General features: G+C 51.1%; 1 protein-coding gene across 1 annotated transcript in view; it reads left to right on the forward strand.

Annotated features, from left to right (window-relative positions):
* The first annotated feature begins 243 nt into the window (after positions 1 to 243).
* The window catches only part of NKAIN4 (sodium/potassium transporting ATPase interacting 4), a 45,657-nt gene continuing 23,611 nt past the window's right edge, over positions 244 to 22,289 (forward strand). The window contains exon 1 of the mRNA XM_082773537.1: positions 244 to 609. Coding sequence (XP_082629663.1) covers positions 556 to 609 — 54 coding nt within the window. The 5' untranslated portion in view covers positions 244 to 555. The remainder of the gene's footprint in view (positions 610 to 22,289) is intronic.

Genomic DNA, 22,289 nt, shown 5'->3' on the forward strand with positions numbered 1-22,289 from the left:
CCTGCCCCAGCACCCACCGAGCACCCCTGTGCAGCGGGCTGCCCCAGCGGGGCGACCCTGCAAATGATCATTATCATGCAAATAAATCCAGGGGGCACTCGCAAGGGGTCGGGGAGCTGCCGGGCCGCGGCGCTGCCGGGCTCAGCCCCGGGGAGGGCTCTGGGGGGGGCGGCAGCAGCCGAAGGAGGGGGCTCGGGGGGCGCGTCCCAGCCCCGGCACCCGGCGGGACGGGAGCCTCCGACGGGGAATCGCCCTTTTAAGCAGTGGTCCCTCTGCCTCCCCGGCTCCTGGAGGGGCTCCGGCAGCCTCTGAGACCTCCGTCCGTCTGTCCGTCCGTCTGTCCGCCCGTCCGTCCGTCCCTCCTCCTCCTCCCCTCCCGCCCTGCCCGGCTGCCAGCGGCGGCTGCGCTCCGTGCTGCGGGCGGGGGCGCGGGGAGCCGCAGGGCGGCGGTGGGGCTCTCCCTGTCCCCGTGTCCCTGTGTCCCCGTGTCCCTGTCCGTGTGTCTGTCCCTCTCCCTCTGTCCCTGTCCCTGCCCCGGGGCCGCGCTCGGGGACCATGGGATGCTGCACCGGGCGCTGCACCCTGATTTTCCTCTGCGCTCTGCAGCTGGTAAGTGCCGGAGCTCCGGGGGCTGCCCCAGCCGAGCCTCCCCCTTCGTGCCGGGAGCGAATTTGGGGGTGCCGAGGGCTGCCCGGGCCGGGAAGGGGGCAGTCGGGCTGGGACGAAGCCCCCCAGGTTGGGACGAAGCCCCCTGGTGCCCAGGGTCGGCAGGGGAAGGGGCGGTGGGGGCAGCTTGTTGGTGCTTAAACCTCGGGGAAACGTGGGGTCGGTTGGTTTCTTGTTGGTTGCTTTGGGTTTGGTTCTTTTGGGTTTGGTTCTTTTGGGTTTGGTTACACTGGATTTAGTTGCTTTGGATTTTGGGTTGCTTTGAGTTTGGTCGCTTCGGGTTTGGTTGCTTTGAGTTCTTGTCGCTTCGGGTTTGGTTGCTCTGGGTTTGCTTGTTTTGGGTTTGATTGCCTTGGGTTTGGTTGCTTGTTTGTTTGCCTGCTTGCTTTTTAACTCCTCGATGTACAAGTTTGTGCTTATCAACTCCAACTACAAAACCCAGGCGTCCCGGCGGGCTCGGTGGCAATGCTCAAAGGCAACGCAAACTTCAGCCGTGCCCAGACCCACCGGGTCTGCATCACCCTGCATGGGATGGGGCTGCGCAGGCTGAGAGGGAATTATTTCAGCCAGCCTCGCGGTGGTGTGTTCATATACGACGTGCTTCCATGTCCATTTATTTAGGAATAAGCTTCCCGGTGTGTCCCTTGAGGGGTCCCCATCCCTCTCCACACGCCGGTGGCGAACAAAGGTCTGGCTGTGCCGAGCCCTGCGCACCCCGCCTGGACCCGAGGGTCCCCTTCTTGTCCATAGCTGAAGGCTCCAGGGCTTCTCCAGCATTAAAAAGGAAATGACAGCGTTCCTGTACTTAATTTCATGTAGATCTCCCGAATTTGCTTGATTTTGGAGCGCTAGGGGTGTGCAGGGAATGGCAATCTTTCTTCTAAGTTGTTGAAGAGTGAGCTGGAGCCAAGGGGCGAATCCAGCTAAAACTCTTTGTGCTGGGGTCGCTCGCTGTTACAGCAGCTTGTTTTCTGGCAAGAGGCAGCGAGCAGGCACTTGGCTGAAGGTGGGAGAGCCTCTCATGAGAAAAAACGGGAACCTGCTAGTTTTCTGCCCTAAATGAGAGGGGAGCAGAGTGGGAATACCCCCGTGAACTGTGAGCAGCACAATCGCAAGATGTGGATGGAAGATTTGACTCAGAGTTAAACAAAACGCAGAATAGAAGTTTTTCGCACAAAGCGCCTCCCTCGGCATATTTATGAGCGGCTTGAATGGCCGGGGAGTGTATTTAGTCTCCTGGATTATTTCTTTTGATTTCTCACCCGTGATCACAGAAGAAAGAAGCTGTGCCCCGTATTACGTTAGAAATTGGCATCTCCACCCTGACTGTCTCTGAACCCCATCACCATGCCATCCCACTTTAAGGCACACACTCGCATACACCGGAGGGAAAAAAAAAATGAAAAAGAAAAAAGCTACGGGCTGCTGGTGCTGTTCTTATTCCTGACAAGCGTGGGAGTTTTTTCGTATCCAAGATACAGGGACAAAGAACCCCCAGCATTTTATTTTCCTTAAGACCCTCCTCCTGGAAGAAAAGAATCAGTTTGGCTCATTCTTAAGCAAGTTTGGATGCCTTGGCCGTGGCGATTTCCCATGGCACTCGCGGGGTGAATTGGTAGAGCTGGAAAAATGTGAACTATGGGGAGGGAATTCCTGGAGCTCCGCTCCGATGGGGGTGAGGTCAGGAGATCCTGGCTGGTTCTCAGCAAGTGCTTGGATGAGGGTGAGGTCCAGCCTGGTGCTTTTTTTTATTATTATTAATTTTATTTTAAGTGATGCTTGTCCGTAAGACTTCGCATCATTTCCACATCACTACGGCCAAGTGACCTGCAGGACTCACTGCTGCTCGGAGTGGGCTCTGCTGAGACAAAACACTGAAGCAATCAGGCCAAGATCATCAATAAATTATAACGACGTGAACTTCCTTTGTTCCTCTCGTGTCTCTGCTCTGCTTCATTTGATACTTTGAACCCTTCACAGTCTTTCCTGCGTGTTGCCAAGCTCTGTGCCTCCCAGTGCCGAAGTCCCAGGGTGAAACCCTGGCTCCTCTGTGGGCAGTGGATGTTTTGCCTCTAACTTGAACAGGCAGAGCACTGCAGCTGTGGCATTTCCCACTTCAGTTCTGCAGCACAGCCTTGGGTTTCTTTACATATTCTCATGTCAGTTCCTCCAGGCTTCACAGGGGCTTTTTGTAAACAATGAATGGAAACATGAAATAACACCCCCCTGCCCCAAAAATGAAACAGAATTGGCTTGCGATGTGTTTTTTTTTTTTTTTTTTGCAGTTTGCTTTCTTATGAGGTGCAAGTCGCTGAGTTGGTGTGGGGGGAAGTGTTTGCAAACTGCAGTTTCAATGTTTCCCTGGGGAAAAAGAAACAACAACAAAAAAAGCCAAAAGCAGAAAACATATTAATCGCTGCTGTGTGCGCTCCCCAAACAAAAAAGTTTGTGATCCCGTGGCAGAGCAGAACAACTTGTGAATTCAAGGAGCTGCTACACAGCGCGAATACCAACGAGATCCTCAGCCCCCCACGGGCTGAGTGCTCGCGGCAGAGGCGAGCGGAGCCGAACGCGGCTGGCTGCAGAAAATCAGGGCTGGCTCCCCAGCGGTTTGCTAATCAAGAGGGGGAGAGGCGAGGCTGTAGTTTGAATAAATAATTCGCCGCGTTCCAATTTTAGGTTATTGTTTCCTCGCAACGTCTACCTTCGGCTCTCGCTCCTGGCTGGTCTGTGCTGGAGGGAGGCCACGAGGAGGTTGGGGCTCTCTTTCCCGTGGGTCCTGCTGTGCGTTGCTGTCCCAAATCCCTCCCTTCTTCCCCGTCCATCCCTGTCTTCAGCAGAAGTTGGGGTGAGCAGCTAAACCGGGGCCACCCCATAGAGGGGTTTGTCCTCAGCCCCAGCACAGAGGGCCACGAGCGAGGTGTGGGACTGTGGTAGCCCAGAGCTTGGGGAGTAGGTTAATAGCTGCTGCAGCCTCCCACCCCAGTCCCAGCGGCGAAAGGGTAACAAGAAACACGTGTCTGACCCCATCGCCGTGCTGGCCAGGCCTGCAGGGGGATGCTCTGTCCTATTAATTTCCTCTGGTGTTGAAATTCCCAAGGGTTTTGTCACCGCTTGGTTCTAGCACCTCTCCTCCAGGTGCTAACGGCGCCTTCAGCACCTTCGCGCCCTCGCTAATCCTGCCCAGGGAAAGCCCCAGCCAAGGCTGAAAAGAGACTGCAGGCCTCCCCATGAGCAGAGCAGCACCTGGATCCTGCAAGGGATCCTCTACGGGGGTTCAGGAACATCCCTCGTAGAAATTAGGGTTGGAAAGGGCTTGTCAAGGGCAGGCGTCCACGTGGTTCGCAGCCAGCAGGGCCACGGGGCTGCAGCCTGGGTCACGGTGAGGAACCACAGCTGGGGCTCAGGCAGCGAAATATTTAAAAAAAAATCCTTGATTTGCTTCTTTCCTCCCCGACAGCCTGAGATTGCACCCAAACAGAGTGTTTTCTAGAGTACTAAGCGATCGTGCGCTGAAGGCACTACGTGAATTTATTTCCACCAAGCTGAGCATGGAAAAATTCCCTCCCTCCCCATGCCCTGTCCCAATAAATCAAACAACTGCAGTTTCTTTACATTCTGTCCATGGATTGAGAGCTCAGATGCCAAGCAAAGCCTGGAGACAATTTTACAGATACATTATAAATCCCCCTAGAATAAGAGCTTCTAATGGAAAAAGTGACTAACACTTCAAATGAGCGCAGAACACGGCGCCCTGGGACGGGCCTGCAGATTGAGACTAACCAAAAGTAACTATATACCTTTATTTATTTATTTTCTTCTGCTCCTTCTCCCTCGCTCCCTTCTCGGCAATGCCTTTTTAATCTCTTGCAGAAGGGGGTGACCAGTGCTGGAAAGTATTTGGAACCAGCACAGATCCTTCCCTAGCTGCTCCCTCGTAACTGGAGCGGTCGCGGCGGCTTGGGCGAGACGCGAGGCTATGGAGAGCACGCGAGGGGTCGGGGCAAAAGGGGAGAAAACGGGCACGTGGGGTTGCACAGAGCGTCTGGGAAGGCAGGATTTGGGGGAAAAAAAGAAAAAAAAATGAGTTAAAATGGGCGGATCCAAGCTGGTCAGTGCCCCTGGGTCTGCAGGAGGGAGGTTGGCAGAGTGTTTTCCTCTCCAAGAGGCAAGCGGGATGGTGGTGTCGGCATTTTGGGGCTGTGGAGGTGGTTTTCTCTCCATCCCAGGAAGATTTTGAACGGGAGGCAGGGTGGGGAAAGCGAGGCCCATCTCTCCCCCTCCGTCAGCTGCCTCCAGAGCCGGGGCAGTTGGATGCATCTCCTGGGGGAGCCCTGAGCCCGGGCAGCTGTGGCACGGCTGAGCACAAAGCACTGAAGGCGAGAGCAGGTGCAGAGGGAAGCACGGTGTCCCTTTGCTCATCATGCTGATCAGGCCCACTCCAAAATTGCCTCGCGCTCTCCCCAGCTGTTTATCTTCTCCAGGTTTTGTGCTTAGATTGCAATCCCGCTGGAGAAGGGACTGTCTTTTGTGCATATGCACAGCACCCAACACCATGATGGCTCGATCCTTTCCCAAAGTCCTTGAACAATACTCCGGGCTAAATAATAACATAAGTCTAAGGCTATATTTGACAGATGCTGTCTTCTCCGTGTCTGTTCCAGACAAAGGAAAATTAAAGCTGTGCCAATAATAGAGCTCGTCAGCATTTTCCACTGATGCTGACTTTCAGTAGAAACCTGGGGATTTGACTAAATGAATATTTTCATGAGAAGTATCTGCTTTCCATAGACAATTCCGAGTTTTTCTCCAAAGTTTTGGCCAGAATATTTTGGCGAAAAATCAAAAATGTGCTGGCAAAGGCTTGCTGTGCTGGCGAACATTTTTAATTTTGGAGTTGTGGGGCTTTTCTTACAAAAAGTTGAATTTTTGCATGCGGAGATCTTTTTTTTTTTTTTTTTTTTACTTTTTCCTGAACAACTGGAGTCCGTAACGGTGCAGCACGGCGGTCTGAGCCCAAAAGCAGCACAAGGCGAGAGGGGTTTGGGGTACACGCAGGGTGTTTGAGGCAGCCCATGCCCGTGTTCCCCATCACGGTGGCACAGCCCCTGCGCGATTCACAGGAACCAAGTTGCTCTGTGCCTACTATCCAAACCCATCTAGCGCTTTCAGACCAGGACTGACATTTGGCAAAGACCAACCCAAAAAGCAGCTGAGGGCAGGGCTGGTGCTGGTCAACTCTTCTCGGACTCCCAGGGCTTTATTTCGGCTGGTGCGCTGCATTTGCCCGACCACGCTCTGTGGTGTTGCCTCCCCTTTTTTCTCTCCCCGAGCCCCGGGGCCACGCAAGAAGCAAAGGAGCTGGTTTTCCCCCAAAAGGGAGCCTCTCCCCTGCCTGGTGTGGGGCTGAGGGGCCGGGAGAGCTGCGCCTGCCAGGGGCCCTTCCCAGCGCGGAGCTGACGTTGCTCCATTGTGTGCTAATAATATACGGAAACGCGGCTCGTTTTGGCCGGGGTGCAGGATGGAGCCCTTCCAAGAATCTGCTCCAGGGGCCCTCCAGTAGGAACTCTTGGAGAATAAGCTGGATAACAAAGGCCAGATTGTGATGGCTTTTCCTCCAGGAAAACCCTGGAATAGCCTATCGCTTTCTGAGCACTTAAGAAAACGCATATGATTTCGCGAGGTCTGAGTGCCCCAGCTGGAGCTTTCCCTTCTCCCATTAACAAAGCGTTGGGTTTGAGGTCGGTAGAACCAGACCTTTCCTTGTTATTAAAAAGCAGAGATAATTTATGATTTAACGTCCCTATGGTTGTGGGGTTCCCTTTGTCCGCATTCCTCCTGGGCTGGAGTAAATATGGTGAGCAGACCTGGCTGCATTGGTTGTGTCTGTGTTGAGACTTGGTAGGAAGAACATTTTCAACAAAGTGGGAACTTTTTTTTTGTGTGTCAAAGGCAGTGCATTCTTTTTCCATTCCCCATATCTAAAACACAAGTTTTTTGGTTTTGTCTTTGTTTTTTTTTAAAAAAAAAAAAAAGAAAAAAAAAAAGAAAAAAAAAAAAAAAAAGGACATTTCTTGCAAATACTCTGGCATTTAGCAATGTTTGCTGAAGATGATGGGAGTTTTATTGTGCCAAACCCCAGCTGTTTTGAACTTTTCAGAAGTGTTTTCAAGTTTCTGTCAAAAAAAAAATTGAGAAGTCTCACCAAAAAGAAGTTTTGGTTTTGGTGTTTTTTATCGGAATTTTGAGGTCTGAATATTTTCATCTTCCAAACATCTCTGATGTCATCACGTTGGGAGCTCCGATGTACTTCCTAAGGACTGGGGCTTAAGGGGAGAACTTCTCAAAAAGAAAGCACAGGCTTTGGGGTTGCTGCAGTGCACTGGCTCGTTGGGTTGATTTGTTACCTATTTATAGGACACTGCTTTTTGGTGTATTTGTTGTTGAAGGAAACTCGGTGAATAACACCCAGTAGAACTGCCAATCTGAGATATTTTATAGTCCTTCAAAAATCATATTATGGCTCTTAAAGTTCACGAGATCTCAAAATAAGAATAAACAGCTCCTGCTTGGCTTGTTTATGGAGCTGTGGTAAGGGTCACAATCTTATTTCATCTTCTTCTTGTCGGGGATAGCAGCAACGGTTACAAAAGCAAGGATTAACAGCAGTAAAAAGAAGCGAAGCAGCACTAGTAAAGTAATAACAGGAAAGTGGTTATTAGCAGTAGGGATGAGAAAAACTGAAATCACCAAAAACCCGTTGAGCTGGGGTTTCAGCAGGGCTGCTGCTTCTTGCAGAACTTATTTCTGTGTGGATCACACCGAAGCTGGTGGTGATGTCCTCTGGCTCCTCGCTGGGACAGAAGTTTTATTTCGCTTCGTGTTCCAAGTTTCGCAGCCTGAAGAGGAGCGAGCGGCAGCTCTCTGCTGAGGGAAGGTCTGTGGATCGTCTCCTGACTTCCCTGCAGCTCATTAACATCGCGGTCTTTTCCAAGGGATGCTTTCTGGTCTCATTTCCGCACGGATTTAATTGCCATTTTCCTCCTGTCTGCGGCTGGTTCTCAGCACAGCTGCTCCTGTGGCAGGACGTTCGACACAGATATGTTGTTTATCGGGGAAGCTCGCATCCCAGATTTTCTCTCAAAGGTGCGGATTTGTGGAAATGAGGAGAGAAGCTCCTCTAATCCCCCTTCCTCCTTCCTCCCGGCTGCTGTGCGGATGAGTCTCGCTTTGGTAATTGAGGTGTCAGATTCCCTGACACCTTTCGGCTGAAAGGCTGACGGTGTGGAAGCAGTGACCTCCGCTGCCATCTGCCACAGCTTAATGAAAATATACTGTGGGAATCAAGACAACAGCTTGCCTTCGTCACCTGCGTGGAGGAGGCAGGCGTCAGGAGTCGCTGTGCCAGCCTCCTTTGACACCTCTCAGCGCGGCGCTGAGCTGCCCGCCTGCTCCCTGCTCTCCCAGGCCAGCAAAACATCCGCTTTCTTCTGGAAATTTTCTTCTCCGGCTCTTTGATGCAGTGCTCAAAGCTCTAGCAAACCAGGAGCATCGTCCTATTTTTTCTGCAGGCACACAGATGCCGGTTTGCAGAGGAATTGAATACCACTGAGGAAAGTTTGGTTCAAGTTCTCCTCAGAAGCTAAGTATACTTGATAAAAAATGAATCACGGTGCTCAGATCAATACACAACTACAGTGAATACACAAAGCCTGGGACACTGCCTCCTGTGACCCCTTTTTGGGGAACAGGGACCTGTCCCTTGTCCCTGGTGACCCTGACAGCAGCCTTGGGCCCATTACAGTGCCTGGTGCTGAATTATATTTTCCAAGTGCTGTTCTCTGGAGACAGTTCATCTGTAAGCAGCGTCTCAGCTGAACAGGGAAGGTGAGATAGAGGACACTGACGGAGGGGACGGAGTATTTTATTACCCACACAGAACTTATAAAATATGGAGTGTAACCTTGCATGGAGCTCTGTAGGGTGTGTTCATCCATCTCGGATAAACAGCCTCACCACAATTAACAGTTTGTCACTGTCTGTCCTCAGCTCCACCAGAGAACGATCTCTGTGGTAACAGCTCTTACTCCCAGTACCAAGAAGGTTCCCTCACCTGGAGATCAGGAGGAAGCCAAACCCTGGTCATGCTTGTTTTTGTTCATTCTTGCAAGGTTTGGACATTATTTCTACATCTTTACAAGTTCAGCAGCGAGATGATTTTTCTGTGGAGGATGTGTGGCAGGGCCTCCCGTTACTGCTGCCATGGTGCAGATACTCAGCAGCTCCTCGCTCCTTGCCACGGGGCTTGAGAGCTTCCTTGCTCCTCTTCAAAGATTCTGTACCCTTGACACAACATCAAGCTGGAAATTGTCCCGTTTTTGTGAAGGCATGAAGTCCAAATCCCAAAGAGATGGACGCAGTCATGGACGCACAAACCAAACCAAACCAAACCAAACCAGCCTTTGTCTGCTTCCCCAGAGGGAATTATTGCATGAAGCTGGCTGGAGAAAAACTCGCCATGAACCAAAGACCCTGTGACCCTCAGCAGGACAGGACAGAGCTGGCCTGGAGTGCCTCTGTGAGCTGTACTTACAGTCCTGGAAAAACCAGAGCTCATATGTATGTATTTATGAGCTGCCAGGTCCAAAGAGGCAAGGGCATGGTCTTGCAGCTGATTAACCCTGTCAAGAAGGACTGACATGTGAGCCCTCGGCCTTGGGTGGGCTGTGGCACTTCCCAGAACCCAAAACGTGGGTTCTGGGAAACCCCAAACACCCCTGGTTCGACTGCAGGGCAGAGGAGCAGCTCTCACGGCACTCCCCTGGGGGACTGCGAGAAGAGCGGCCAAGTCTCTGGCCAGATTTGGAGGCTCTGTGCTTTTAGATAGCGCAAATATCCGAACTACTGGCTTCTTACCCACATCAAACCCAGTTCCTAATTTCCCATGGCTCCTGGTAATCCATCAGCAGCAGATTTCCGTGTGCGAGACGAGAACGGGCTCTGACAGGCGGCTGGCATCCGCACCTCCAGCAGACAACGCGCTTTTTGTGGGCTCATTGTGGGAACAGCCATACACCTGCTTAGATTGTATACGTACAGAATTAGGGGAGAAATCTGATTATCCTAATTACTCAGAAATGCTAAATATGTGCAGAATACATTTTGGCTAATTAGGCTAGGAGGCTGCTGGCTGTTCGGGTGCTGGGGGAGTGTAGCAGGATCTCGTGGTGGGTCCGTTTTGTGCCCTCTGCTTTGTGAGAACATGGAGAAAAATGAGCATGGGGGGTTGGAGATGGCATTGCCAGCCTTAAAACTAATTACAAAGCTGGGAAAGGGCAAATCTGTGCCACTTTTCAGGATTCTGGGTCTTCGAGTTTCCCGCCTCATTATTTGGAGAGGAAAGATTCAAAGGAAGGATGGGGCTGCCTCGCCGTGCACACAGTTGGGGAGAGCCTGTGCACAGCACCTTCTCAGGCGGGTCTTTTCTCTGTGCTCTTTGCTCTGCGTTTGTGCACGTTCTCAGCTGCTCTCAGAAGCCTGAGGAGAAGGTGCTGGCAGTTGGTTCTGGGAATGGTGCTGCTTCGTTTGCCTTTCACGGGCTCATTTGCACCACAGAAGCTCACAGTAGAAGAGGTCTTCTGGCCCCAAATGTGACTGCTCTTCCCAGAGGTGCTAGGCAGGGCAGTGGGAGGCTCTTGCTGAGTACATCCATCACTGAGGTGTCTAGATCCTGAGAACTGGGCTGGTTCCTCCACCTCCATGCTGGACATACACTCAGGGACACCACGATGCTGCACGGGAGGGCTGGTGGGCTGCAGGGTCCTGCAGGACCCGGCACACACACCTTGTAATACTCCTGGGTCCTCCAGTCCCCACAAATCTCTGCCGTCAGAGCCCAAACCCAGATCTCCTGGGTATAAACAGTGCACAAACTACATGCTCATCCATCCTTGTGAGCCATGCATGCTCGTATCTTTAAATAAACCCATGTGGCTTTTATTCCCTACCTAGCCAGAGGCTACCATCTACCTCAAGCTGTTCTGAGAAGGCGAACTTTGCTGCTTTTAAGTCACCAGCCGTATATTTTGGGTGCTCAGGATCAGTTGTGCTGCCAGATTAAAACATTAGCTGTGAAGTTGGCTAGGAGAAGTTACAGGAGCACTCGAACTTCCAGGGCTGCCACTGAACTAGTTTAAAACTGGGTTGTGTGACAGCCTGAAAGAACAGATAGGGGGATAGAAAAACTCTGCCATGGCTTCAGACAACAAAGCCTGTGTCTCTCCTCTGATGAATAATGGCTCTTTGTTTTATGCCTCAGATGACAGGGCCGTTACAACTGCTGAGAACTATTCCAGCGCTAAATATATGGCTGCGTAATAAAGGCTCTGCAATCTATGAACTGGGGCTGAATGGCTACTGGAGTGAATCATTTAAAGTGCGATGAATTTCTGAAGCAGCTCATGGTGACAGGAGGCGGAGGGGCAGTAACCTCGTTTTGCAGATCGCCCTGCCAGAGGATGCTTTCCTAGCGTGAGACGTAACCCAGGTTTCACGTCTGCCAAGTTTTTCCCTCGTGGTGGCTCCCAGGGCTGCGGGAAGTTCCTCACTCATTTTGGGCACTCACCCACAAAGGGCGTTTCAGACAGAGCCCCGGTGTTGGGTGGTGACATACTACATGGATTTTCTAGCAGAAATCCTGGAAAAACAGTGCTGGCAGACCAAGTGGGAACGGGAACGCAGCAGCAAGTCCCTCATTCAGCTCAATGGGATTTTGTTGGACCACGTCAGAAACTGTGATAATCCTGAGGTGCTACGTTAAGGAGGATAATGCTGTTTTTTACTCCAGTGGTGTTTGCATGCTGGTAGGAGAGGGGATGCATGGGTGCTGTTACCTCTTAAAGCAGTGGGTTTCGCCGCAGAGCCCTGCCAGATTAAACTTCCCTGAAACAACCCAATGTAGCGACGAGGATTTGAATTTCCATAATGTGGATTAGCACTCTTCTATTTTAGCTAATCCGTGCAGGCAGGCCTCTGCAAGCAAGAAGGTGAAAGCACGTGAGCGAGGCGATCGGAAAGTTTGCAGCGGAGACAAGCCAGAGACGCTGCTGCTCCTGGGACGAGGAACCAGCTCCGTCCCCCACGGGGAGCGATACCCGCAGCAGGGAGGCAGGGCCACGTGTGGACGGAGCTTTTGTAAGAGATGTTAATAGAGGGCAAGTCTTTGTCCCCTTTCAGGGCTGGAGGAGGCAGAAGTGCTCACGGGTGCCCTACTTCAGAGCTGCCACCCCGGCAAGGTCACCAAACCGGCACGGCCGAGACCTGCTGCAAAAGAAGCGAGCTGCCAAAGTGGCATCTATTGAGCAGGCTTGTTGAAAAGGAGAGGGAGAGAAAAAAAAAAAAAAAAAAAAGAGAGAGGGAAAAGAGAAATTCAGCTCTGCTGTTGAATAAACCATGAGCTCAAGTCAGCAGGGGAGGGTAGGAGAACATCGTGCGAGGAGCGCAGCCGAGGAGGGGCCTGGCGGTTGTGGGATGCTCCTGGACGCTTAATTGGGGAGTGGGCTGGTGGGGGGCCAAAAGACGCCCCCGATAACATGGAGACTGCAAAAAATCCAAACAAATCGGGTAGCACAACAGACGAGAGAAATTATGCTGGTAAGATAAACCATGGCCGAGTGACGCTGCACAAATGGCCCCACGGAAGAACGCCGCTCTTGTCTCAGCCGCCCTAATTGGGAGGCCGGGCAGCGGGTGGCGAAAGCCCCACATTGCACATTTTCCCTTCCTAATGAGGCCCATCCGCCCCCTCCCCCAAGAGCAAAATTCCCCCCAGTCCTATTTAGCTGAAAGGCCTGGTTTCAGTCCGCTTTCCCCCAGCAAACTCATCCTGGCAGGAGCTGCGTTAAGGAGGACAAGAAGGAAATGATAATAAATCGAGGACTTGCTCCCGTTTCACCTTGGGACGAATCCATCCCGTGGGGGACTTGGGAAGGGTGCTAAGAGGACAGACGGGGTTGCTGCTTTCCTTTTGACGCTTGGTCATGTGGAAAATAACCCCATTCCAGGCCTCGCTCAAAAGGGCTTTCCTTTTAAAATAATGCTCTTTAAAAGGCGCCGAGTCCATATTTACGCCGTCAGAAAGGCAGCAGCTCGACTCCATCAAAGGGAGCGTCACGAGTCTCGTTTCATCATCTGCCTGGACTGAAATGCCAAAACAAAGGGAATGCAGCACAAAAAGTAGTATGGTCAATGCCATTACTGCAAGTCAGAGAACTTGTTAAATCTCAGTGGTTTTTTTTAAGCACAATACCGTATTGCCAATAAATCCCCGATAAAGATCTTCTGTCTCACTGAACTCCTCTCAAGCACAGCGTAGCCGACACCTACAGGAACACACGGTGTGGGGAATGGTGGGCACGAAAACCTCGAGCTGACCGACTTCCACCACGGCTCCTTCTCACATTTTGAAGCCAGCACCCTCTGGTGCCTAAACCTTCCACCATCTCCACTGTGCTTCACCCTTACTCGTTTAATCTGTTTGAGCAGTTTATGTGTCTCTGTTCTCCTGCTCTTATTAGCTTAGGGAAAAGAGAGCTCTCTTCCCAATCCATAATGCCCACAGGGAGGTTGCAGCTGGGGAAGAAACCCAGGGGACCTGGCACCCAGGGGACCTGGCACCCCAGGGACCTGGGACCCAGGGAAACTCCAGGACCACATCGCCGGGGCCGTGTGTAGGTTTCAGCAGTGCCGAGAAGTGGCTGGCACCTCAGGAGTCCCCAGCCCTTGGGTCATGGCTTTTCCTCCTCGAGTGGCTGCCAAAATGAAGCATCCCTAGAGTACAGGTCTTGAGGGAGGCGAGGGAAGCTGGGTTTGTTACCTGCGATTACAAAAGTAATTAATCCGTGATTTAAGCAGGATTGATTTCCTCCCAGTGAAGCACTCGGAACATGAAAGTCAACAGTGATCGATGCATTTTTTAGCTACTCTGTAGAAGTGAAGTTGTTTGTGGGGACTGTGGTTATTGGAAAATTCCTGCAAGACCCCAAAAACCTCTGCCAGTCCCTATTTGTAGCAAAATGGTCGTTTGCCTGTTTGTTCCAATTTAAAACCCTTCCTATCAAAAGCATTTTACTGAAACCAGAAGCTGGACTGTTAAATGGGTTTCATTTCCAAAATACTCTTTTCTTCCCGATGCTTTCTCACTTCGGGCTTTGATGACAGGTCTGGAAGTTTCCGAGCACATTCTTTAGGGGAGAGTTGGTCAGTATGCACCGATACAGATTCTGGAACTGGGGAATGGCTACGTCTTTTCACAATACAATTTCACAAGGGGAATTTTCCCTGTGTCTGCTTTTTAACTGAAATAAGCACATTTTCATGTTAGGTTTATTATTATTATTATTATTGGCAGAGCATAAACAACAGAGTGTTAGTAGAGATGATTAAAACTCGGCTGTCTCAGTACGGGTGATTTTATCCTGATGACAGCATGCCTGAAATGCAAGCGAATCACTTGGCACGCTCGTGGCCAAACTCCTAAAACACCTCCAGCTTCCAATTTGTCTGAAAACTTTCTGCATAGTGTCATGACGTGCAAAGGGAAAAGTCTCCGGGGTCAGATTTGATATATAAATCCAATCACTTCTGTGGCATTAGCTCATCTGCTCTGTCCTGACTTCCCAGCTGTTCATTAGACTGAAGTTACATCCTCTGACCACGGAGGGCAAGGTAAGGGTAATAGCTGGAGCAGGCAGCAGTGGGGAGCCTGAATTGACTTGGCATCCTTTGCTGGGACTTGCTGAGCATCAGGACCCCACAGCAGGGCTGAATCTGGGGGGATGCAGGCCTGGAAGTGGGGTGAGAGCTCCGCTTTGTGAATTTGATGGTGAGGGGCAGGGTGAGGGTCTGGTGCTGCGACCAGCACAGGAAAGTTCCCAGCCTAAAATGAGACCTCTTGTAATCCTGATGGGCAGGCTGGCAGCCAAGGAAAACACCATTACAATGTTGTTAGGGTTCCTGCTGATGCGTTAATATGAAATATTAAAGATTGTGTGCAACATGAGGGGATTATTTTTAATTTCACTCCGTAGCTGGGAAAACAGGAGGTTAACACCTGGGGGAGCAGAACGAAACGCAGGAGATGGATCCTGGTTTGTCCTGTTCTCTGTAGGATCCAGATTGTGTCAGTGCATCCGTACCTGGCCTACGTGTTGTTCCCATGGGCTTTTCCCTCCTGCTCCTTGGGCCCAGATCTCACGGGGCGCTGCCGCACGTGGCTCCAGCTGGACGGACACCACGTCTCGCGTTAGCGGATGTTCCAGCGCTGAACAGAGCGAGGGCTTCTGCCTTCCTCAAGGAGATGCTGCTCGTGGAGTCAGCGAGGCAACAAGCAGCACGTGTAGCTGCTGGCAGGTGGAATGGGAAAGCTGTAAAATCCTGGGAAATCCAGCCCTTCGGCTTCACTTGTCTTTCCCTGACCCCGCAACTTCTCAGCTAGGTATTAGGAAGCAGAAGTGCTAAGAGGACTTCTCTGCGTCCTGGTGGGGGAGATAAAATCTTCATTGCCTCTCTGCTTTCCATGAGAAACAGATGCTCTATGAAAAAAAAAAAGGGTCTGCTTGTGCTGTAATTACCAGTGGAAATTTCTGGGTGGCCGTGCTGTCTGCCCTCCTGCTGTGGGATGACTACAAATGGGTTTTTCTTCGCGGAGCGGAGTCGCAGCAAGACCATGGCAGCTCCCAATTTCCTCGATTATTAATAATAACAATATCATTTGCTTTCTCCCCTATTTCTCAGCCACCCTGCACTTCCCTTTTAATGAATTCCCTCCCCTGGCTGCAGACTCGGCAGTGACACCAGCCTGATTTGTAATGTAAATAGGCAGCCCAGCGTAAAGGCGACCTGCAAGAGCACTGCGGGGCTCTAATTATAATTTTCATTAAACTCCTTCTGTTTACGAATATCCAAGCAATCTGGCATTGCGGCAGGAGCAAGAGGAAATTAAAGCAACACTACCACTTAGCTAAGGTGTCGGGGAGGGGGGGGACCCAGCTGTTGAGCAGAAACCAAGACAGGGCGCTGCGCTTTCCTGCGGGCGAAGTTGGGAAGAGTTATTCCTGCTCTGGCATCCTTCCCCTCCTGAGCTTTGCCCCGGCTGCAGAGCTAGCATGTGTTTTCCCTTCCGAGGCCCTGGCTGTGTTTTGTGCGTGATCCCTTCGTGACCTAATTAAGGGGCTGAGCTGCTGCAGCCCCAGAGCTGCGAGCAGGGGGACAGCGGCTGCTGGTGTGGCCGGAGCGGGACGGGGAGCGCAGGGAGCTCCGTGCAGCACCACCGAGGTCCTGCTGGTGCTTTGCTGCCCTACATGCACACCAGGAAGCATCCTCATGTTCCCCTGGCTGGGAAAAGCAGCTTGAGGTGCTCCCAGAGAGGCATTTTTTTTCATTTCACAGGGCACACTAAGCCTTGCTGAAGGGAAAGTGCTGCAGGTGCCAGGCATGAGTGAGGCTTGTGCAGGGGACACCAAATGTGAGCAATTTTGTCCCTTTAGCTAAAGCTGGGAGATGTTCTCAGAGGAATTCGGATACAGCAAGTCTTCCTTGGGCTGCATGTGGGCAGGATGGCGAAGAAATGAGCTTGGCTTTTCAAGCCTGAAGCAAGAGTTTCTTCCTCCTCTGGGAAGCTGCCCGTGGCATATTTAAGGCTATAAATCAACTCCGGGATAACCAGAGGGAAAGTAAAATTGCAGTTCACAATAAATGCCTATAAAATAGCAAGGATAGCAATAATTTTGTCTAAACTGTGTGAGTCCAACTGGTATCTCATGAGCTTTATACGCCCTGGGAGTCTTGGTCCAACCTCTGAATGGCTTTGAAATCTTTCTGGTCCACCTGGGGCTCTGCAAAATGTTCCCAAACTGCTGGTCCTACATGCAGGAGACTCCAGAGAGCTGCATGGTTAGCATCCAAACAGCCTTGTGTCCTGAGCAAGTCCTGGCCATGTGCCTGCTCCCTCTCTCCAGCAGCAAAATGCCACAGGAGGTTGATGTCTGTCCCTTTTAGCTGAGCAGATAGTGTTTAAGATAGCAATTGAGAGGGTATAGGGTCAGTCCCTATAGCTAACAGCAGCCCCTTTGCTAATTTTCAAGTATTTGTATTTTTTCCCTGCATCCCTGCCAGGCAAACAAACCCAAACTTTGGGCAGCCTTCCTGGCTGAGCAGAGGCGGAGATCACGGACTGTAACGCCCTGTTGGTAGGAAATAAATCTCTCTATTAGAAAATTAAATTCCTGCTGATCTCCAATGCTGCTCTGCCTCGCAGCCTTTATAGGGTTTAGATGGCTTCGTAAATGGTAGCAGATCTCCTGAGGGAAATGGCTGGGGAGTTAATGGCATGTCTTTAATAGACTTCGCTCAACAGTGAAATTCGTGCTACTGGTGGGAGAAGGCTCCCCCCCAGGCCCCTTCTTAGGGTCATTGGTGTGAGGTGGGCTGGGGTAGGGCTGCAAGTCCTGCAGCAGGAGAGGGGAACAAGGCTGCCACGAGCACAGAGCCCGGGGTAAGGCTGTGCCTTGCGGAGCAGCTGGCTGATGAAAAAGTCAGGCACTTGTTGAAGGAACTCATTATTTTTGCGTCTGTTGGAAGCAGTCACATCCCCTTTGTTCCAGTGCCCCCTCTCTGTTGCAAAGCTGGAGAGCCGAAGCAGAGCCCTGAAACTGCAGGAGGAGAAAAAGCTGGGGGCAGGGGGTCTTGTGGGCACAGCAGCTGAATCTAATGATGTTTGGAAAACTTAGGTCTGAGTGTTGACATAGGTTACAAACCGAATGAGTTTGTCATTCTTCTCAGAGCGCTTTTTGCTTGGCTCACAAAGGCACCTGCTTATTAATTTGGGCTGATTGCTAATCTTGGCAATCAGCAATCAGAGCAGCGTGCAGCACTTCGATGCTATCGGGAGGCAGGAGCGCGGGGAACGGCGTGGCTCTGGTTTATGATGCTGCTGTGCACAAACCGGGGCTCCAGGTGAAACCAAGAGGCTTCTGCACCGCCTCGGTGCCGGTCTCATCCCTTGTGCTCACCGAGGATGGAGGATGGTGCCTCTCTTGGAATGCTAAGCAGCATTCAGGCATGTGGGGCTGCATAATCACGGATCTTCTCAGCCAGGATGTTTGTGAAAGGCAGCGGTGCCAGAAAGCCACCGGGACGGTGGCATTTGTCTCCCAGGCCCTCAGAGTGACCGGCTTGCCTCGGAAACATAAGTGATTTAAAGATATAAGGTCTGCTCCCTAACATCTGTGTGAATAGAAGGGGTTCAAGCAGCTCCAGGGGAGGAAACGGACCCAAGCAGGCAGAGAATGGGGCTCATTGTGTCCAGCGGGACCGACCGCGCTGGGGGACAGAGTGACAAACGGAGACCTCCCGTGCAATTAGTCCCCTGACCTCCGCGGTTCGGTGAGGGATGCCGGGAAGGGAGCTGGGGATCACAAGGCCCCGAGGAAGGTTTCCTTGACAACACTTAGTGAAGAAAAATGAGATTTCGTGAAGGCAGCGTGGATCAGCACGTGAGATGCCGACTTGGGAAGAGACAAGGATGTGGCACCTAGCAAATGAGCCCCTCGGTCAGGGGGACGTGAAACACAAGCTCAGTGAGTTGCTCTTTTTCAGACAAACTCAATTAAACAGCTGTTAAGACCATTAATATTTATTCAGAGATGCAGCCACTCTAGTAAAAGCAAGCTTGTTGGTTAACTCCCTAATTTTTCTACCCACAAAATCTTTACCTTGAATAAGCCCCGGCGTACAGAGAAGTTTCTGCCCACTGCTGCGATTTTCATCGCACTGCAGCGTGGGTTTAGGGTTCCTTAGATCTCATCCTGTTTCACCATTTCCAAAAACAAAGCAATTGTACAGAAAGACTGCAGTGTAATAAGAATGATAATGCCAACAACAACAATAACAGCAACAACAATGCACAGGGCAAGTGTCTGGCATTGCCAAACTTCTGGTCTGGAAGAACCAGGAAAAAAAAAAAGTGTTCAAAACCCAAATAGATACATTTTAAAATGAGACATTTGAGACTTTCTTCATTTCTTCCTGCTGTCTCAGCTCGCTGGACTCAAGCATTCATCGTTATATGATGTCTCATCAGGACAGCAGTGCTGTGACTTCGCCCTGAACTCGAGCCATCAACCACCGCGTGGCCAAAATACCGCAGGAAATCAGCGCAAGTTTCCTCCTCAAGAAAAGGCCCGTGACCTTTCTCAGTGAAAGTCTTGGCCGCCCCGGTGGTGTTTGCACAGCAGACAAACAAAGAGCATCTTCTTAAAAAGCAAGGCCGCTTGGCAGGGAACCAGAAGCTGAGTCAACGAGTCGGGCCTCAGCCAGGCAGGGCTGAAAATCCGAGGAGCACGGTGCTGGCCCAGGGGTGCAGCTCAGGCACTTTCGAAGTTCAGCTTGGCAAGAGAGCAAATATTGGGGGCAATACAACTGGGGGCAACAATTCTGTCTGTGCTGAAACTGTAGGTCCACACACAGAGATCCAGGGTGGCTGTGTTCACCTCTGAACGAGGGCAGAGCAGAGTTGGAGCGGTCCAGGAGGCTGTGTCCTTGTGGTGAAAGTTATGGGAAGCACAAGAGTTTAAAAGTGGCTTTTTATTGTCCTCGTGGAAAATTGGCTGGGTTTCTGGGTAAAACGTTCTTTCACATTTCATATAGGGAATGTCTCTTGATTTTAGGGAAAATTCTGCCTTATCAAAACCTGAAGCTACCAGGTACCACTCCTCAAAGTCAGCTCCTGAAAAGTCTAAACCTTTTCTGGAGGAAGAAGAGATTTTCTGACCAGCTCAAACCACAGCTATGGGCCCGATAAAAGGGCAAACCTCAAATGAACTCCCAAGGCTACACAGCACTGGATTTTGGGAAGGTTTGTCTCCAGTCATGCACTAACACTACAGAAAACTGAAACTGAGATGATTTGATGAATTCATGGAAGAAATCTTTCCATTATGAAGACAGTACATAAAAACTTGCTTTGTCCCTGTCTAAGTAAAATGAGGAGAGCAAATCGAGCTGATGGCATCGCTTTGATAGAAGAGTGTAAAGGACAGGCAGTTAAGGGATTATGGCAACTGATTTGTTCACCAACACCTCTTTTTCCTTAGCAGTATGGAGGCACAAGGGGAAAAGGTTGGACTCCCCAGCTAACCAGCATGACAGGAACAACAGATGAAACAAAAAGGAGGTGATCAGAAAGATTGGGAGGGCCAAAATTTCAACAAGCACCCCCCAGCCTACGTTAAATCACCCCAGAGCGTCCTGCTGGCAGCAACATCCGCCAGTGACACTGTGCTGCCAGAGCCATCACAAACACAGCTGGGACAGTTTGAACCCTCCGACAAGAAACTGTTCCACATTCAGAGATGTTTTTTAGGGCCACATTCCTATTCTGCAGGAGCGTCCATCAGGCGATGCTCCCCTCCAGCTCGGGGACAGCATCTCCTCTCTGGTGAGGCTTTAACAGTGCAAAGCCCTTGAGCACATCCCATCCTGCTGGCTCACAACACCCCTCTCTGTGTGTGAGCCTCGATATAGGACTCTCTGTAAGCTGCAGAACGTCTTCTCTGCCTTTCTTATCTTTCCCAGCTGTATAAATGAGCGATAGCCTGGCGGAGAGCTTGAGCTCATTTTGTTTGCATGGCTAACAGTTGCTTCACGTGCTTATTTGCTGTTCCAGTTTCACTCGGATCAGCAGAAATGTGGTTTGTTTCAGCAGAAGAAAGTCTGCCGCTATTCTGATTTTAGTACCGCAACACGTAATTTAATTTAAGGAGTGAAAGGTAAAAATGTCTTGCGGTCTAGGAAAGCAAAAAGAGCAGAAGGAATACTATTTTTAATAAGAACACTCATAAAGGAGAAAAATTTGTTCTCCCTGATGGAAAGGTCCTGTCAGCTTTGAATGGCTTGAAACCTGTTCCCCAATCTGTGAAATTTCTCCTTACAACAAATATCCCCAGACTATAACAGGGTTTCTCAGCAGAATAGTGTGAATCATCATAGAGAACGCTACAGCGAGGAAATGACCCTGCGGAGCCTTGGCAGCGGCAGCGAAAGCCGGCATTTCCCCTGCTCAGCACGAGGATCCAAGAGGGGCTCAGTGGAGGGGTGCGGGTGCATCTGCACACGTCAGCAGGGGCAAACTCTGGCCCTGAGGTTTCTGCCCAGGCTGAGGGAAGCAGGCATGAAGGCTCCAGCTGCATTCCCTGCATCTGCTGTTTTGTTTCCAGCCCCAGGCCGAGGGCAGCCCAGCACAAACCTCAGCCCTGTTTACCTGCAGATCTCAGCAGTGTTTAACGGGTGTGCTCTGCACACAGAACTGCAGTGTAATGAGTGGCATGCTTGTTGGTTGGGTTTTAGCAAATGTTTTCTTAATCATCCTAGATTCCTAAGGGGACAGGGACAAGCCCAGGGTAACTTTGGGCTGCTTTTCTGACAGCTAAATCATCTCCAGGGCGGTTGGGTACCTCTCAGGTCAAAGAGCAATGTTTTCCCTGGTCCAAACAAACCAGAAAACATCAAGAAGATGTTTTCCCCTTTTACACATCCCTAATGGAAAGAAGAAAATGCTTCTCTAGAGATGGATGCCGTGAATCTTGATTGTGAGAACCCCAGACAGGCAGCATGGGTAGGAAGGAGCTATCCTTATCCCCTTTTCGGGGGCTGAAGGCAGGAGGTGAGGCTGAGTGCTGGTGCGCCCAGCAGCAGGGGGATGTTATCTCTGCAGGGCACAGCCCCGCGTGTCCCTGCAGCCAACCCAGGCAGCGCCGTGCCAGCTCCGGGCAGCACACGCTGCTGCACCAGTGCACTGCACAAAGCCAATTAAATGCCTGATTGGATGAGGCGCTCACGGACAAGCAGCCCGCTGCCAGCCAGTCAGAACCCCAACGCCCCAAATATCGTTAAGGTATGTGCAGTAATCCCCTCCTGAAAGGTTAAGTGGTTAACCTGTTCCAGCTGCTCCAGACGAGCTGCAGACAATCTGTGCTGGGGGAGATGGGGCAGCGCCTGCCCTGCTTTGCCCGCAGCATCCTCCAGGGGATTCAAACTGGTCAGAATGAGCCTCTTGCTTCAAAGGGAAGATGTTTGTTTTGCAGAAGGCTCAGGAGACTGCCTCCGTTCCCTCCCCAGGCTCCTGCGCCCCTTTGCTGGTGAGGAGAGATGTCAGTGGGGGAAAGCTCTCACCGCCACACCGACCGATCCCCCTTGCCCAGGACTGATGGCCCTGACACGGAGTTCTTTGAAAAAAAGATTTGTGTTGAACTTCCAAGATAATGTTGAGAATTGCAATAGCTTCACAGCCCAGAAGAGATGTGAAGTTGGTTTCCCCACTATTTGGGAAGAAGGAGGAACAGTGGTCAGTTGGTAGATGTGGCTTCCCTCATCGTGTGCCTAGGCTGGGTCCTGCAGCCGCTCGCATCCTTAAATGCCTTAAACCATTACAAAAGCCCCAGTGCTTGGCCCCCACCTGCCATCATCTAAAAGCCAAACCAGGAAAAAATTGGTTCACGTTTCATAGCTGATTACACATAGTAGACTAAGATCATCCAAGCTTAATGTCTAATTAGTAGTTAAATTGA

The sequence above is a fragment of the Aythya marila genome (assembly GCF_965140915.1).
Source record: "Aythya marila genome assembly, chromosome: 16".
NCBI classification, from domain to species: domain Eukaryota; kingdom Metazoa; phylum Chordata; class Aves; order Anseriformes; family Anatidae; genus Aythya; species Aythya marila.